A 17,646-nucleotide genomic window follows, 5' to 3' on the forward strand; every position below is an offset into this window, starting at 1 on the left:
TTTTTGTTGTAATAGGTTATAGAATAGCGATATCCCCTTTTGACATGGTGTAGGAGTTCTAAAATAGATCCAGGAATTTTACAGGACCATGTTGGAAGCGAGGCGTTGTAATGTTGAGTGCATATGTAGAGGAATAGATCTGAGTTTGGCAAATGGTACTCTTTTTGTAATGTGGGAAATGGTTTATTTTCAGGTCTGTTATGTATGTGATGCCTGGTGCTTTACATTTTGTACAAGACATTGATTGCATAAGGTTCTGTAGTGCTTCCAGAGGAATTGGGACAGTGGAGTTTAGAGGGTGCTTTGAACTATTTTTCACAAGTCTGTCCCAGGTTTTTAGTGTTTCTATAATTGTTGGGGAGACTTGGGAAGGGATTTTAGCTCCCGGTGTAATAGAGAATAGCCACGAGAATAAACTACCACCAGGAATAGTAGACGTTTCTATTTTCCCCCATAATGTGGAGGGGGGGAGATAGAAATGATTCTTTTGATTGAGTGAGGGTCAAAGACATGTAATAGTCCTGAAAGTCTACGTATCCGGTGCCTTCTGCTTGGCGTTGTTTAATTCGGTTCCCGACCAGCGCACACCGATGTACGTTGGCAGAATGGCACGGGCAGGCATATTGGCGTACAGGTATGTCCAATCTTTAATGCTGCCCTGCCATCGCGAGCGCGCCGCAGCCGTCTCACGGGGCAGCTGAACGAGGAAATGCCGTTGTAAACAGCATTTCCCCGTTCTGCCTAGCAACTAGTGATGCTGATCTCTGCTCTATGTGATTGGAGGAGAAATCAGTGTTCACTAAATGAAAGCCCAGCCCCCCCACAGTTAGTAACACACCCCTAGGAACACTTAACCCCTACACTGCCACCCACTGGTTAACCCCTTCACTGCCAGTGTCATTTACACAGGAATCACTGCATTTATATACCACTGATTGCTGTATAAATGACAATGGTCCCAAAAATGGCCGATGTGTCTGCCATAATGTCGCAGTCACAATAAAAATCGCTGATAAGCTCTATTTGTGAGAAAAAAAAGGACGCCAATTTTGTTTGGGAGCCACGTCGCACGACCGCGCAATTGTCAGTTAAAGCGACGCAGTGCCAAATCGCAAAAAGTGGTCTGGTCTTTGACCAGCAAAATGGTCCGGGGGCTGAAGTGGTTAATATGAACGCACCTAGCTTTATTCCATTGCCATATGTATTTAGATAAAATAGTTTGTAGTGTTTTCAAGTAGCTAGTTGGTATTGGGATCGGGAGGGTTCTGAGCAAATAAAGGATTTGGGGAAGGTGAAGCATTTTGAAGGCTGCCAAGCACCCCATCCATGAGAGTTCAGAAAATGCCAACCTGATAAGATCTTCCTGTAGTTTAGTGTGGAAAGGTAAGTAGTTCTGTTGAAACAGTGATTTAGTTGAGTTAGTTGTATTCCCAAGTAGGTTATACTATTATCCGCCCAGGTGTAAGGAAATTGTAGTTTAAGACGGTCGCTGGAGGTATTGTTCACACCTAAGTTTAAGATATAAGATTTAATCTAGTTTATTTTGTAGTAAAAAATATCACTAAACCAGGCTAGCATCTTCTAAACTTCCGGTAAGGAGTTAAAAGGATCGGTGACCATGTAGATAACGTCATCTGCAAAGAGACTGATTGTCAGGATGCGCATATCGGCAGAGAGATTTGCCTTCCTACAAGAACTTTAAGGTGCAGAAATACACGCATTCCTGTTGCCCGTAGGAATCTGGCTTTGGCGCATAGAGGTACGCATGCGCGAACTGGCACTCAAACAGAAGCCATCGTGCATCTCTGTGTACGTTGACAATTGCACGCACTTGTGACTGACCATCCCTTGTTCTTCTCCAGGACGAGAGAGCGCCCCCCCCCCTCCTGAACCGTACCAGGCCACATGCCCTCAACCTTGGGAGGATGCTTTGGGGGTCTGTGACCCCTCAAAGCACCTTATCCCCATGTTGATGTGGACAAGGGCCTCATCCCCACAATCCTGAACGGTGGTTGTTGGGGTCTGCGGGTGGGGGGATTATCAGAATCTGGAAGCCCCCTTTAACAAGGGGACCCCCAGATCCCGTCCCCCCTGTTTGAAATGGTAAGGGGGTACAAAAGTACCCCTACCATTTCACAAAGAAAGTGTAAAAAATTGTTAAATAAGACAAACACACTTTTGAAAAATTCCTTTATTAAAAATTAAAAAAATAAAAAAAAGATTCCAGCGGTGCTAATCCACTCTTGCTATCCAGTGACGGGTCTCCGGGGTCCAGCGATGGATGATCATATCCAGCGACAGGGGATCTCTCAGTCCAGCGCTGTCCATACATCCATCTTCTGTCTCCACTGCGGAGACACTGCGGGGATCCCAGGGCTGACGTTTCTTATATTAGGAGGGCGGGGCCATGCATCACCTGACCCTGCCCCCTCTGACGCTGGTGAGGTAAGCTATGGGGTTCCCCAGTGACGTATCGGTGACCCCGTCCCCCTCTGATGTAATGCAGGTTTCCATTACATCAGAGGGGGCGGGTTCACCCATACATCATTAGGGAATCCCTATCTCCCCTCACCAGCGTCAGAGGGGGCGGGGTCAGGTGACGGGTGGCCCCGCCCTCCTAATATAAGAAACGTCAGCGCTGGGATTCCTGCAGTGTCTCCGCAGTGGAGACAGAAGACGGATGTATGGACAGCGCTGGACTGAGAGATCCCCTATCGCTGGATATGATCATCCATCGCTGGACCCCGGAGATCCGTCGCTGGATAGCAAGAGTGGATTACCACCGCTGGAATCTTTTTTTTATTTTTTTTATTTTTAATAAAGGAATTTTTCAAAAGTGTGTTTGTCTTATTTAACCATTTTTACACTTTCTTTGTGAAATGGTAGGGGCACTTTTGTACCCCCTTACCATTTCAAACAGGGGGGGGCGGGATCTGGGGGTTGTTAATCCTTGTTAAAGGGGGCTTCCAGATTCTGATAAGCCCCCTGCCCGCAGACCCCCACAACCACTGCTCAGGGTTGTGGGGATGAGGCCCTTGTCCACATCAACATGGGGACAAGGTGCTTTGAGGGGTCGCAGACCCCCAAAGCATCCTCCCAATGTTGAGGGCATGTGGCCTGGTACGGTTCAGGAGGGGGGCGCTCTCTCGTCCCCCCCCCTCTTTTCCTGCGGCCTGCCATGTTGCGTGCTCGGATAAAGGGTCTGGTATGGATTTTTAGGGGGACCCCCACGTCAAATTTTTTTTTAAATTTGATGCGGGGTTCCCATTAATATCTATACCAGACCTGAAGGGTCTGGTATGGATATTTAGGGGGACCCCCACGTCAAATTATTATTTTTTTTTTTTGACACGGGGTTCCCCTTAATATCCATACCAGACCTGAAGGGCCTGGTAATTGAATTTAGGGGAACCCCCACGCTTTTTTTTTAAATCAATGAATGAATGAATTGTCGGCTAATACAGAGAACACTCATTGAGTGTTCTCTGTATTACGGAGACCCGACAATTTAGCCGCAAGTGATTTTAAAAGACTTTTTTTCCTGCACAAAGGATACTTTGTGCAAGGACAGTTCTAAGCACCAGAAACATGCGCCCCTTCACAGGCATACTATAGACACCCCCCAGCTATGAAATTTAAAGGATATTACACTTTTATTGTTTCACAATCATTATTAAAATCACTGCTCCTGAAAAAACTGCCGTTTTTAAAACTTTTTTTTGCATTGATACATGTCCCCTGGGGCAGGACCCGGGCCCCCAAACACTTTTTAGGACAATAACTTGCATATAAGCCTTTAAAATTTGCAGTTTACATTTCTCCCATAGACTTGTATAGGGTGTTCCGGCTTTTTCGAATTTTCCGCAAACGCCCCAAATTGTTCACTGTTCGCTGAACAGACGACTCGAACTCGAAGCTCATCCCTACTCGCTCCTTCCTTCTTTATAGCCCTCTAACATTCAAGTAACTTCAAGTAATTTTCCGTTTCTCTGAACTGCAACCATTGCTGCCACCTATTATAATATCTCTCCTCTATTTCCTATGACTTATATATTATCTCCTCAATGTTTCTTATTCTTTCTACTCTTTCTACCCACTTTTCATTGATGGTGAGTCCTGAATTTTCCATCTTCGCTGTATTAGCGCCTTCGCAGAATTCAATAAACAGGGGACAAGGGAGTTCCCATATTGCCTCTCCCCCTCCTCTGAGTCGTGGAACAGGCAAACTCATGGGCTCTTCCTGATCTTTACTCTCCTGTTACTTTAAAACTAGCTTCAATTATTTTTTTCCCAGAAGGTCTGTATGTTAGGACAATCCCACCACAAGTGTGAGAAAGTTCCCAATACCGGGCAGCCTCTCCAACATGTCGAGGGGTTCTCTCCACTTATTTTATTCCCTTTTTGTGGAGTTATATACCACCTTGCTAACAGTTTGTAGGACATTTCTCTTGTTTGTGTATCCTTGGCCAGCCACCGAATAAGTTCGCCTTATAATCTTGTTCCTATGTTCATCATTACATAGGGGCCCTATCTCTCTTTCCCACTTTTCTAAATACGAAGGGTATTCATACTCTGTCTCGCGTATCAAAATTTTATATATTTTTGATATCCTTTTTTCAAGACTTTGAGAGGTCTCCAATAACTTCTCCAGATGTCTAAGTTGCTCCTTTCCCCTGAGTGGCTATGGTAAGGACTGGGTAAAATGGTGTAATTGTGCATATCTCCATTTGTCAAGTGCTTTATGTCCCCATTTCCTTATGATTTCCTCATATGTGCATAATCTATTACCTTCCATAACATCCTGCAATCTAAAGCCCCGTACACACGAGAGGACTTATGTCCGACAGACTTCCAAAGGAGTTCCGCCGGAGTTCCGACGGAGTTCTGACAGACTTTTCGGCCGAACGGACTTGGCCACACACGATCACACTAAACTCCGACGGATTCGAACGTGATGACGTATGACTGGACTCGAATAAGGAAGTTCATAGCCAGTAGCCAATAGCTGCCCTAGCGTCGGTTTTAGTCCGTCGGAGTAGCATACACACGAGCGGAGTTTTCGAAGGGGACCGGGTCCGGCGGAGTTCCTTCGGGAAAATTTGAAGCATGCTTCATTTCTAAAGTCCGTCAGACTTTGGCGAATCAAAAGTCCGTTGCAGCCCACACACGATCGGATAGTCTGACGGACTCGGTCCTTCGGACTTTGGATGTTGAAAAGTCCGCTCGTGTGTACGGGGCATTATATTATCCTTTTTTGGCCACCTACTAAAATATACGTACTCCTCTTTCCCTGGTCTAAAAATTTTTGTGTCGAGTAACGGGGTTAATGGTGAGTTGTACTCCCAATTATATCTCTTATTTATTGTATCCCAAACCCAAAGTGAATTTTTTGTCAATATACTTGTGTTGGCTCCTAATTCTCTGACTTGTGCCGGTATCCATATTAATTCCCCTATTTTCCTCTTACTTAAATTAAATTCTAGTTCTACCCAGTCCTTACCCTTTCTGTTGTGAGTCCAGTCAATTATTCTAGATACAACAACAGCCTCGTAGTATTTTTTTAAAATAAGGTGCTGTCAGGCCCCCTCTATCCTTTCCCCTGGCTATTATATTAAATGCGATCCGTGCACATTTGCTTCCCCAATTAAATCGTATAATCATAGTTTTTAATTTTTTCAAATACATTTGTGGGAGAGGGATTGGGACCATTTGACATGTGTATGTAAATATTGGTAATACAAACATCTTAACCCCCCCCCCCCCCCCGGCGGTATTCCCGAGTCTGGCTCTGGGTGGAAGTTTTATACCAAAAGTGGTAACCCCGAGCCAGACTCGGGACCGCATCGCTGGATCCAGGAGGACGTTTACTTACCTTCTCCCTTGGATCCAGCGATGTCCCCGCGCTGTACGAGCGGCTCGTCCTCCGCTCGATTCATCACGGAGCCGATCTCCGTTCCCTGCGAACGTTGTGACGCACGGGGACGGAGATCGGCGCCAAATTCAAAAAGTGAAACACACAGTATACATACAGTATAATGTAATCTTACAGATTACATTGCTGGATGTAATTATTTCACATCCCCTTTGTCCCTAGTGGTCTGCCCAGTGTCCTGCATGCAGTTTTATATTATAAAAACTGTTCTTTATGCCTGGAAACTGGAGATTGTCCATAGCAACCAAAACTGTCCCTTTACATCAAAAATGATTTTAGACCAGCTAGAAAACAGCGATAATATATCGGAATCACTCGCAGAATTGAGGGATAGCGATTTGTGGGGAGATCCGTCATTAAATACTGAAAAGTAATGACAGCGACAATTCTGCAACTGAGAAAATTTCAGTGTTTTTGATTTGATTACATTATTGAATATTTTTTTATTATTGTTATATTATTATTTGGTATAATTATTTATAGTTATTTATTATATTATAATTTATGATTTAATTTTTCAAACTTTATCATACCCGGGATGTCTGCTAGACTCTGGTTTGGACAGATTTAAGTGAGTTATTCCTAAAGAATTACAGGACTACAATATAAAACGCCAAATTTTCATGCAAAATAATTGTACCGCTTTTAGCACCTAAAATCCGAAATAATCGTACCGCCAGGGAGGTTAACTGCTTTTATTTTTCCAATCCATGAGAGGGCTTTGTATTGGATCTTACTTAGTTGGTTTTTAATTTTATTCAGGAGGGGAATGTAATTGGCCTCAAATAATTCCCCCACCTTTGCCGTCAATTTTATTCCCAGATATCCAAGTTCTCTCTTACACCACCTGAAGGGTAATTTGGTTTGAATTGCACTCTGGTCTTCTTCATGTAAGTTTAAATTTAATATCTCCGATTTGGTCATGTTCACTTTAAAATTGGAAAATTTTCCAAATTTTAAGAGTTCCTTCAAGATCGAGATTCTAGGGTTGGAGATATAAACCAACAGATCATCCGCAAAAGCGGCAGTCTTGTACTCCCTCCCTTCAAACCGTATTCCTTGGATGTCTTGGTTCTTCCTTATAGCTGCCATAAGAGGTTCTAGTGTCATTATAAACAGAAAGTGGGGAAAGTGGGCAACCCTGTCTTGTCCCGTTAAAAAGATCAAGGGGGCAAGACAGGGTCCCATTGATTCTTATTCTAGCTTTGGGACGGAAGTACAGGGCTTCGATCCAACCCCTCATCCTCTCTCCTATCCCCCGATGTTTCAAAGTCTCAAAAAGGAACCCTCAACTGACCCTGTCGAATGCCTTTTCAGCGTCTATTGACATGAGTACAGTGGGGGTACCCTGCCTAATAGCTTCCTGTATCAACATTATGGTCTTCAATGCATTGTCTCTCCCCTCTCTCCCTTGAATAAACACCACCTGATCATTCTGTATCCATTCTGGCAGATAGGGCTTCAGTCGTTCTGCGATAATTTTTGCAAACAATTTAATATCCAAATTCAATAATGAAATTGGTCTATAGCTTTCAACTGCCATAGGATCCTTTGCTTCTTTCAGGATCAAAGCTATATGCGCCAGAAGTGTCTATTCTCTAAATTTTTCTCCTTTCCCTACTGCGTTAAAATAATCGCACAGTTTAGGCACTAACTGTTTCCGAAACTTCTTATAATATAGGATAGGGAACCCTTCGGGCCTGGGCATCCTCCTGAAGCTGTATTTTTGATTGCTCTCTCGACTTCCTCTCTTGATATAGGGGCTTCTAATGCTTCCATTTCTTCTTGCGTGGCCCTGGGTAAATCTAGCATCCTCAGGTAATCCCTTATTTCATCTCGAAGGTCGATCTCCCCACTATTTATTTGTCCTATATTATATAGGGCATTATAGTATGAGTGAAATGTATTTGCTATGTTCTCTGATGTAATTTGTACCTTGCCTTCCTTATCCCTCACTTTTGAAATGAAAGTTCTACTCTTTCTCTCCTTTACCCTTCTGGCCATCCATTTACCTGATTTATTTCCCCACTGATATCTCTCCTTACTGAGAATATAGTAGGCGGCTTTCCTCTCCTGTTCCAGGCAGTCCTCTAATTCCCTCCTTTTTATTATCAAATCCTTTCTTTCCGGTACCCCTTTTGGTCTCGTACTCTGCTCTAATTTCCGAATTTCCTCATATAATTGAGTTTTCCTTTTCTCCCTTGCTTTCTTTTTTCCTGCTCCAATCCCTATTAATACTCCTCTTATTACTACTCTATGTGATTCCCATAGTATTGGGCTGGAGATTCCCGGGGTTTCGTTCAATCGAAAGAATTGTTCCAACTCCCGCTCAATCGTGTTTACTGACTCCTTGTCCTGTATTAATGACTCATTAAGCCTCCAGTTTAACCCCGGTCCAGAGGCTTCCTTTATCTCCAGCTGAATTTTTACTGGTGCATGATCTGACACCGTTATTGTTTTTATTTCAGCCTTTTTGAGTACTGATAACAGCTGATGTTCCAGAAAAACATAATCTATCCTGGAGAAGGAGCCATGGACCGGGGAGAAACATGTTTAATCTCGTTCCCTTTGGAGGGATACCCTCCAAGCATCCTGTAATTGCCAGGTTGCTAGGACTTTTAGGAATGCTCTCTGTTTCTGCTTGGAGATTCGGTTCCCCTCTCCTGTAGTATCTACTTTGGGATCAATACTACAATGAAATTATGCCCAAAATGAAAGGGGTGAATCAGGCAGGTTTGCGAGGGGGTTTCTGGGATTATTCCCCATGTATGGAGAAGTTTCATCCCTCCTTCCAAGGTGGATATTGTATGATGGGTTCCATTGTAGGTGGCCAGGATGGTAACTGGGTGGCACCATGGGCGTCCACAGGTAGGGGCAATGGGGGTCAAGTGCCGCCCCCTGGAATCAGGGATCAGATCTTAAATTCAACACAGTTCCATCGCTATCGGGGTGTGGGAAGCCCACACCCATGTGCAACCCGCCAGTGGGGTGACACCATCAAGGTTCTGTCAAGCCCCCCATCAGTGAAATGTGACTTCGGCTCTTTTCCCTGCTCAGTCCAGCAGAGAACTTGGCGGCACTGTGACAGGAGAAAGGCAAGCTTCCGGCTATCAGGTTTCCCCTGTTAACCCCCCTCCCCCTTTCTCCTGTCAGGGAGAAGAGACAAGGGCTCTAACCAGGTTCCTCACCCAGCTTCCTGCCCGCTCCGTTCCTTCCCTATTGGCCATAACTTAAGGCCAATGAAAGGAGACTAGGAGAGGAGAGCATCATGGGACATGTAGTCCCAAAGATTGGCGGCCCCATTTTTCACAGGGAGGAGGCTACAGCTCGATCAAGAGAGAGATTGAGAGACTGCAGCCTGGAAAAAAAGCTGGGGGAGAGACTGCTACAGGAAAAAGAATGAGGCGTGTGCTGGGCACAAGCCAGAGAGAGAGAGAGCCATGTTGCTCAGCGCCACCAGAGAGAGCCATGCTGCTCAGTGCCACCAGAGAGAGCCATGCTGCTCAGCGTCACCAGAGAGAGCCATGCTGTCCAATGCCACCAGAGAGAGAAAGACTGAGCCACTGCCAGGGTACAGACATGCTACACTACTGACCAGAGTCACCCCCAGGGAACCCAGAGTGAGCGATCTTCCAGCCGGAGGAATAACTGCTGGGTCTGGGAAGAGGGCCTGTTGGCCATTATCCATTACTTATCCTAGGGGACTGCACTACGTCTGCAGTCTCTGACCATGATAATGTGATAATGACTGTAAGGAAAGGAAGAGTCACCCTTTAAGTTTATACACTCCTTATTACATTTAGAATATACTTGCAAAGACAGATATATATGAGAAAGGTTGTTGAAACCGCTTCACATGCAATGCTTTGCAAGTTTCTTCTGAGGTGCAAATTTGCGAAAAACAGGACGCGCTTGCGGTCGCAGCTGACATTTAGGTTTTACATACTTAGAACATTTAGGGCATAGTAGGAACATTGGCCTGCGGTTTTATGTTCAAAATATGATAAAAGCTTAAGGTTATAAAACATATTTTTAGAGGTCTTCCGTAGATTTATCTTTGGGCAGAAATCCCCTAAACCCCTAAAAATGTTGCTTATTGACTAACATAGATGTGAATGTATATGATTGGTTGTCCAAGGGGCCTTCCCCCTTGTGCTTTGTGTGATCTGTAAAGTGTATATATACAATACTCAGGAAATAAAGAATTGTACTCTTGATAAGCCATACATCGTGCATGGTGTCTTGTCTACCCAACCGGCCAGAGCGTTTTTCCAATGACCATTAGAGTCCAGCTCAAGCAGAACTAGAGGGGCGCACCTTATTGAAATCCTAATGGGTAGGCCAGCACAGAAAGCCCCTAAAATAGGTGCAGAGTCTAACCTACTGTATATTCCTTACAATGACATTGTCGAAAAGGGGTGGCGCATTGGTGACCTTAAAATTTGGTTAGGGTCACCAATGCACCATTTGGATTTTATGGTTAGTTAGGACTTTTGTAACCATTTTTAGCTGCCTTCTCATGGGTAAGGTATATTGTGACAGATCTGCATATAGTTGGATGTCTGAGTACGGCGCTGGGAGGGTGGATATTTCCTTTGCTTTCGATAGGATTTGTTCCTTCGCCTGATAGAAGTGGACCCTTAAGAGAACATCTCTGGGGACAGCTTCTTCCAGGTGGTGAGGTTTGGGTATTCTATGAATATGGTCTCTGGTGAGTTCAATTGGGGAGAGTTCTGGCAACATATTAGAGAACATGTAGCTAGCGTAATCAAGCACTTCTTTAGGCGGAATGGACTCGGGATGCCACCTATTTTAATGTTATTGCGACAAGAGCGGTCCTCGAGGTCCGCCAGCTTTGCTTTGATCCACAGAGAGTCATCTTTTTGCTCTGTATATGCATCTACTATGTCATTCACTGTGTCTGTGCACTCCTCCATTTTGTTTTTCCATATATTGCATTCTATTATCCATATGCTTCATCTCTAGGGAGAACCTATTAATCAGGAAGGATAGGTTTGTCATGAGGGAGGATTGGAGGGACAGGAGTATATCCTTCATAGTGGTATCTAGCACCGGTTGCCCTGATGTTGGGAATGCAGCTATGGAGGATTGTAGTAGGAAGATTGCATTATCATTATGCAGGCCTGTACTCACTTTGTCTGCGGCCTGGTGAGATGAATCCATCCGCATCCTTGATTTGGCTGGGCTTTGGGAGACCGGGGTTGCTGGTTATGATTCGTGGGAGTTGAGGATGCTGATCCACTCTGCATTTCATCCGGATGATCCTCGGAGAGGTCGGTAGAGGCCGCGGAGTGTCTCGTCACGGCTCCGGCGGCGCCATCTTGGTTCCTTCCCTGTGCCCGGCCGGGCTGGAAGAAGAAGGCCGTGGGCCTTTTTGGGCCTCTATCCTGGCTCCGTTTGCGGGATATCTGGGTGGCGGATCCCATGGGAGTGCGGTGGGTGTCCAGGGGACTTGGTGGAGCCGTTACCTTGCCTGCACATCGCTGATTGTCCAGCCGGCTGTGCAGAGCTTAGGGCTTAGGCTTCCATCCTCGCACAAGCCACGCCCCTGCATCTGCCTTAATTTTGAAGGAACCATCATTGGTGCAGTTTCTGCAGATGTGTAGGTACTGCCCATATGGGATTGAATTTACTAGGGGTCTTCTTTTTCTGTCCAAATAGACCGTGAGGACCCACTTAGCCCTTGTACACATGGTCGGACATTCCGACAACAAAATCCGTCGGATTTTGTCCGAAACTTGTGTTGCATACACACGTTTGGACAAAGTTGTTGGAAAATCCGATCGTACGTAACGTGATGACGTTATTTTGTTACGACGGGACTACGTTCAGGCTAGTAGCAAATAGCTTTGATCTAGGAATTTGATCTGAGCATGCGTGGCACTTCGTCCGAATGGAATTCTCTACACACAATCGGACAAAGTCCGATCGGATCATGTTGTCGGAAAGTTTTATAGCCCAGCTCTAAAACTTTGTCCGTCGGATATTCCGACGGAAACAGTCCGGTGGAGCCCACACACAGTCGTATTATCCGACAACGCGGTCCGATCGGACATTTTCCGACCGTGTGTACAAGGGCTAAGGGTTATAAAGCAGTCCTAACAAGCACTTTATCGCCCTTGGTGGGTGTGCTTTTATCATTGCTGGTCTCGCTGGCTGCTCACCGCTGTGTTTCCATCTTTGGAGGCCTTCTGGCTGCACCGCTTAGATCCTGGTTGGGGCATGACTATCTGGCTTTTACAAAATCACTCTGTGGCTGTGACATGCACCTTTATCTATTTTGGCAACATGTGAGTTTTTTTCTTATACACCCTTATTTTGATGTTTTCTCCTTGAACAGCTAATGATTGTATATTCTGTATACATGTCTATACATATGTTTGCCTGTGCATGTTATCAATTATCATTTATTGTTTGTTTTTAAATATAGAAGTAAAACTGTTCTATACAACCCTGAAGAAAGTGGTTTCTGAAACGCGTCGGGTGTGGTCCGTATGTCCTGCTGTGGTGACTTGATCACGGTAGCTCTTAGACCCTTCTAGAGCTGCATTTTTATATGTTTTACCATGCTAATATGTCTATAGCCATTTATTGGTCAATGTTATCTATTTTCCAATAAACTTTGTATACTTATTTTTATATATCTTTTGTGTAGTACTAATTGGGCCATGAAAGTCCTGTAAGGGGGCATTCCTTCTTGCCTTTCTAGACCTGTTGGGATGTAGGCCCAGTCTTTTGGTCAACCATACCGCCCTCTTCTTTTTGTTTCTCCTCATAGGAAAGACCTGTCCCGACAATCAGGGCACTGATCATCAGTGCAGTCGCAGCAGTGCACATCAGTAACACAAATCAGTGCTGCCTTTCAGTGCCCATCATTGCTGTCTATCCGTGCCAACTATCATTGCTCATAAGTGCCACCTATCAGTGCCCATCAGTGCAGCCTATCATTGCTCAAATGTGCCACCTATCAGTGCGCATCAGTGCGACATATTAGTGCCTCCTCATCAGTGGCCATTAGAGAAAGAGAAAAATTACTTATTTACAACATTTTCTGACAGAAATGAAGAAACTTTTTTTTTTTTTCAGACTTTTTTAGATTTTTAGCAAAAATAAAAAAAAAACAGCAGTGATTAAATACCACCAAAAGAAAGCTGTATTTGTGGGGAATAAAATGATAAAAATGTCATATGTGCACAGTGTTGCATGACTGCGCAATTGTCATTCAAAAGGCCCGTACACACGATCGGACTTTTTGACAACAAACATGCAAATTAGCTGTTTTAAGGCAACATCCGACCGTGTGTACGCTCCATCGGACAAACTTTTTTCGGTTTTCATCTGACTTTTGTTGGGCTGTGCGAACGGACAAACTTTTTGACAACATAAGTCCGATGGAGCAAAGTCCGATCGCGTGTACAGAAAACCATCGGACTTTTGTACAAAGTACAAACACGCATGCTCAGAGCCAATGCAAAAGATCAGACAACAATACATAAGGTGACCAAAGGGTGGCGCCGGAGTAATTGAACGTCCTCTTTTGAAGTGTCGTCAGTACGTTGAAACGTCACTACGTTCGTGTTTGTTGCCTAAAAAGTCCGATCGTGTGTATGCAATACAAACGTACGGCCAACGCCCCTTTGTACAAAAGTCCACGGGAAAGTTTGTACAAAAGTCTGATCGTGTGTGTATGAGGCTAAAGCGTGAGAGCGCTGAAAGCTGAAATTTGGCCTGGGCAGGAAGGGGGTAAAAGTATCCGGTATTGAAGCAGTTAAAGGGGCGTTCCGGACTATTTTTTTTTTTTTTAAGTCAGCAGCTACACTGTAGCTGCTAACTTTTAATAAGGACACTTACCTATCCAGCGAGCCCACGATGTTGCCCACCCCCCCACCCCGAGGCCGATCCGTCCATCCTAACTAAGGGAAACAAGCAGTGGAGACTTGCGGCTTCAACGCCCCTTTCCTACTGCGAATGCGCGAGCCGTGCGGCACTTTGTGAATGGCCCCGTTGTTTCCTGGGTCCCTGTTTCCTGGGACACACACATGTCCCAGAAGACAACGGGGCTGCTCGCCAAGGAAGAAGAATTAAAAAAACAGCGCTGCGGAATAGGAAGAGGCAGATTAGGAAGACTGCCTAGCAACAGGGGTCTCTGGTGTGTAAACATTTTTTTTTTTTCAAATGTTTTTTTTTTTTTATATTTTCTTAAGAATATTAATGTATTTTTTTTTGGGTGGTCCTCCACTTTAAGATAATAATGACGATTTGTTTGGGTTCCAACACTGTGCACATGACTCAGTAATTTAGCATTTACTTTGTTTTCCCATTAGTCTCAATAACAGCCACATTCTCTTTTTTTTCCCCAGGGGGCGCTAGAGATCAGGTAAGCATCATGTTTGGTTTATTGGGTGCAGGAAATGCTATGATTGGCTGATCTTACATGGGGATAATTCTGGACTCTCCGAATGTCTCACACACAGTCTGTAGCTTGTATCACGTAATGTAGATTTGGATTTCAGTTTCTGCTCCTTGCAGGGAGTCAGGGAGCTCAGAAAATACTCCCTGCTAGCATACAATCTGACTCTATAGCGCCCTCTCTGGAGACCTTCTGTATTCTGAAATGCTCCCACCACCATGAGCAATGTCCAGTTCCAGTGGCGGCTGCTCCATACGGGAGACATGGGCGCCGCCTCCCTAATCTATGCACCCGGCCCCTAATCTACATGCAGGGCGCCGGACACATTGATTTCAATAGGTTTTTTTTTTCTTTTTTGAAGCACATGGTTAGAGCCTGAGGCTATAATTGGCTTCAAAAAATGGTAGGCTTGGAGTGCAGAGCACTGCTCCCCGTGCCCACCCAGTTGTGTGACAATAGCGAATTAATATTCGCTGTTGTCTTCCCAATTGTCCTCCCGGGCCAATCAGGAAGCGGGTTCTGAGACCCGATTGGCCAGGGAGGAGTCTTAGGACTCCCTGGCCAGTCATTACTGAAGACACACTTCCTGTTCAGCCACCGGGAGGAGAGGCAATGGGCCGGTGTCACGGAAACCTGCAGCAGGTGGAGGGGCAGCTTCCAGGTGCCCTACCCCGGATCACCAGCACCACCTCCTGAGGTAAGGACATGGGTTAGCATTTGACCCGTCCGTTCAGGGGAGGGGCTAGTGTGAGCGAAGGTGATTCTAAAGCAATTTTCTTTTTAATATCACACATGTCATAATTTACCTGCTTTGTGCACAGAGCAGCCCCGATCCACTTCTTCTTGGCTTCTCCCCCCCCCCCTGCCGAGTGCCCCCAATAGCAAGCCTCTTGTTATAGGGGCACTCAAGCAGGCTCGTTCCAGAGCCACACTCTGTGTGTCTACTCACCCATGGAGCATGGCTAGGCCCCGTCCCACTCTCTCTTCGTTGATGATTAACAGACGCAGGAGCCAATGGCTTCATTTGTTGTGTGAGCAAATTAGGAAAGGGAGAGCTGCTGCTCTTATACACATCGCCGGATTGAGATGGGGCTCAAGTAAGTATAAGAGGGGGGCTGAAGCGGAGGGAGCCGCACTCCAAATGTTTTTTAGCTTAATACATACACTATATTACCAAGAGTATTGGGACACCTGCCTTTACACACACACAAACTTTAATGACATCCGAGTCTTAAGCCGCGTACACACGGGCGGACTGTCTGGCCAACTTAGTCCGTCGAAACACATTTCAGCGGACAGTCCGCTCGTGTGTGGGCTTCAGCTGACTTTTTCAGCGTGCAGTCTGGCGGACTAAGTACTTCGGAATTTCCGTAATATTGTCCGTCGTACTTTGGTTTCAGCGGACAATCCGCTCGTGAGTAGGCTAGTTCGACGGACTAAGTATGGCGCATGCTGAGAAAGGATTTACATGGCGAAAGGTTGCATTGCTGTGTATTGGACTTCCTATTTCTAGTCCCATCATACGTGCTGTACATGTCATCGCGCAAACTTTCGACGGACTGTTTTGCATCCGTGTGTGGTCAAGTCCGTTCATTCGAAAGTAGGACGGACTGTCCGTCGGATTGTCTGACAGACTAAGTTGGCCAGACAGTCCGCCCGTGTGTACGCGGCTTTAGTCCGTAGTCCGTAGACTGGCCTTCACAAAGTCCTGACCTCAACCCGATAGAACACCTTTGGAGTGAATTAGAGCGGAGACTGCGAGCCAGGCCTTCTGGAAGAATGATCAAACCTTCCCATAGACACACTCCTAAACCTTGTGGATGGTCCTTCCCAGAAGAGGTAAAGCTGTTATAGCTGCAAAGGGTGGGCCAACTCCATATTGAACTCTACGGACTAAGACTGGGATGCCATTAAAGTTCATGTGTGTGTGTAAAGGCAGGCGTCCCAATACTTTTGGTAATATAGTGTAGAATGCATTAAGGTAAAAGACCTTGAGACTTTAGAACCACTTGATGCACATTTATCTCCCCCTGCCCAAGCCTACCACTGAGCCCAACTCCATTTTCACCAGTTTACATCTGTGTTGATTTTCTGTAACCACAGTGCTTATAGCTCCATATATTGGCCACTGCTGTCCCAGGGCACTAGATTATACTGTTAATTTTCTCACCAGTGACCACATGTTTGCCAGACACCCCCAATCACTGTCCATTTCCCAAAGTCTGTCTTCCAAAGACATTAAACACCTATCCAAGTTTTCTGCAGTCTTTCCACCCAATACTCATAGTCTACTCTAATTCTTTTCCCACAGTTCCTCACAGCATCTTCTCCCAATTCCCACAGCCTCACATCCTAGTTCCAGCAGTCTACCCTCTTCCAGTTCCTGCAGTTTCTCCTCTGTTCTTGCAGTCACCCATCAGGGTTCCTGCAGTCTCTCTTCCCCCAGTTTATGAACTCTTTCCCAAAGTTCCTGCAGTCTCTTTTCCCAAGCTCCTTCAGCATCTCAGCTCAATTCCATCAATCACTACTACTTCCTGCAGTATCTCCTCCCAGTTCCTGGAGTCTCTTCCCAGTTCCTTGAGTCTCTTCTTGCAGTTCCCCTTTATAAGAGAACCATTAAAATACATCCAGCGTGCACTCGCGCGCACGCGTGCGTGCTCACGGGTGACTGCAGATGCCCATAGGCACCAATGTGCATGCGTGGCGGACTGCATGCATGTACAGGAGCGTGTACCTAGTGCCAATTGGTGCCAGATGGCCTATTTAAAGGGTGCTCTGACCCCTGATCAATGCTGACTGGTTTTCAGCTGTTCCCTGATACCCTGAATCCTGCTGTTATCCTGCTTGATACCCGTTACTGAACTTGGCTTTCCTTGACCCCGCTTCTGGACTCTGTTATAGTCCTGATTACTGGTTCCTGATTCCGGCTTCTCATTTGACCTTGCTTCTGCCTAATGCCTTGGTACCTTGCTGCCTGCCTGCTACGAACCCGGCTATCCTAGTGACCTCGCTTCTGTTTCCTGCTTGGCTCAACACTGCCATCCGAGTGTCTGTGACTATGGTCCTGCGACCAGCTGTGACTTCCTGCTGCAAGCCTGCCAGAAACTCTACATCGCCTGATGTTCCAGTTCCGCAGTCCAAGCGAGGTGCCTCTTTAAGCTCAACTGACCCATGGTGCATGGTTGCCCTTCCTAATCTGATGGTTCTCCTGCCTTCCCAAGGTTGCATCCTCTGCTACAAGTTTATGGGTCTGCACCTGTAGGCACTCGTCTTCCTCCTGTCC

General features: G+C 45.7%; 1 protein-coding gene across 2 annotated transcripts in view; it reads left to right on the forward strand.

Annotated features, from left to right (window-relative positions):
- LOC143956894 (uncharacterized) overlaps positions 1–17,646 on the forward strand; it is a 94,414-nt gene that overhangs the window by 64,631 nt on the left and 12,137 nt on the right. For both annotated transcript variants that reach the window (XM_077467062.1, XM_077467063.1), the window contains one exon: positions 14,314–14,330. In XM_077467062.1, the coding sequence (XP_077323188.1) occupies positions 14,314–14,330 (17 nt within the window). The remainder of the gene's footprint in view (positions 1–14,313; positions 14,331–17,646) is intronic.

This window comes from Lithobates pipiens, unplaced genomic scaffold (assembly GCF_037356315.1).
Source record: "Lithobates pipiens isolate NorthernLeopardFrog02 unplaced genomic scaffold, aLitPip1_a1.2 Scaffold_44, whole genome shotgun sequence".
In the NCBI taxonomy this organism is placed as follows: Eukaryota; Metazoa; Chordata; class Amphibia; order Anura; family Ranidae; genus Lithobates; species Lithobates pipiens.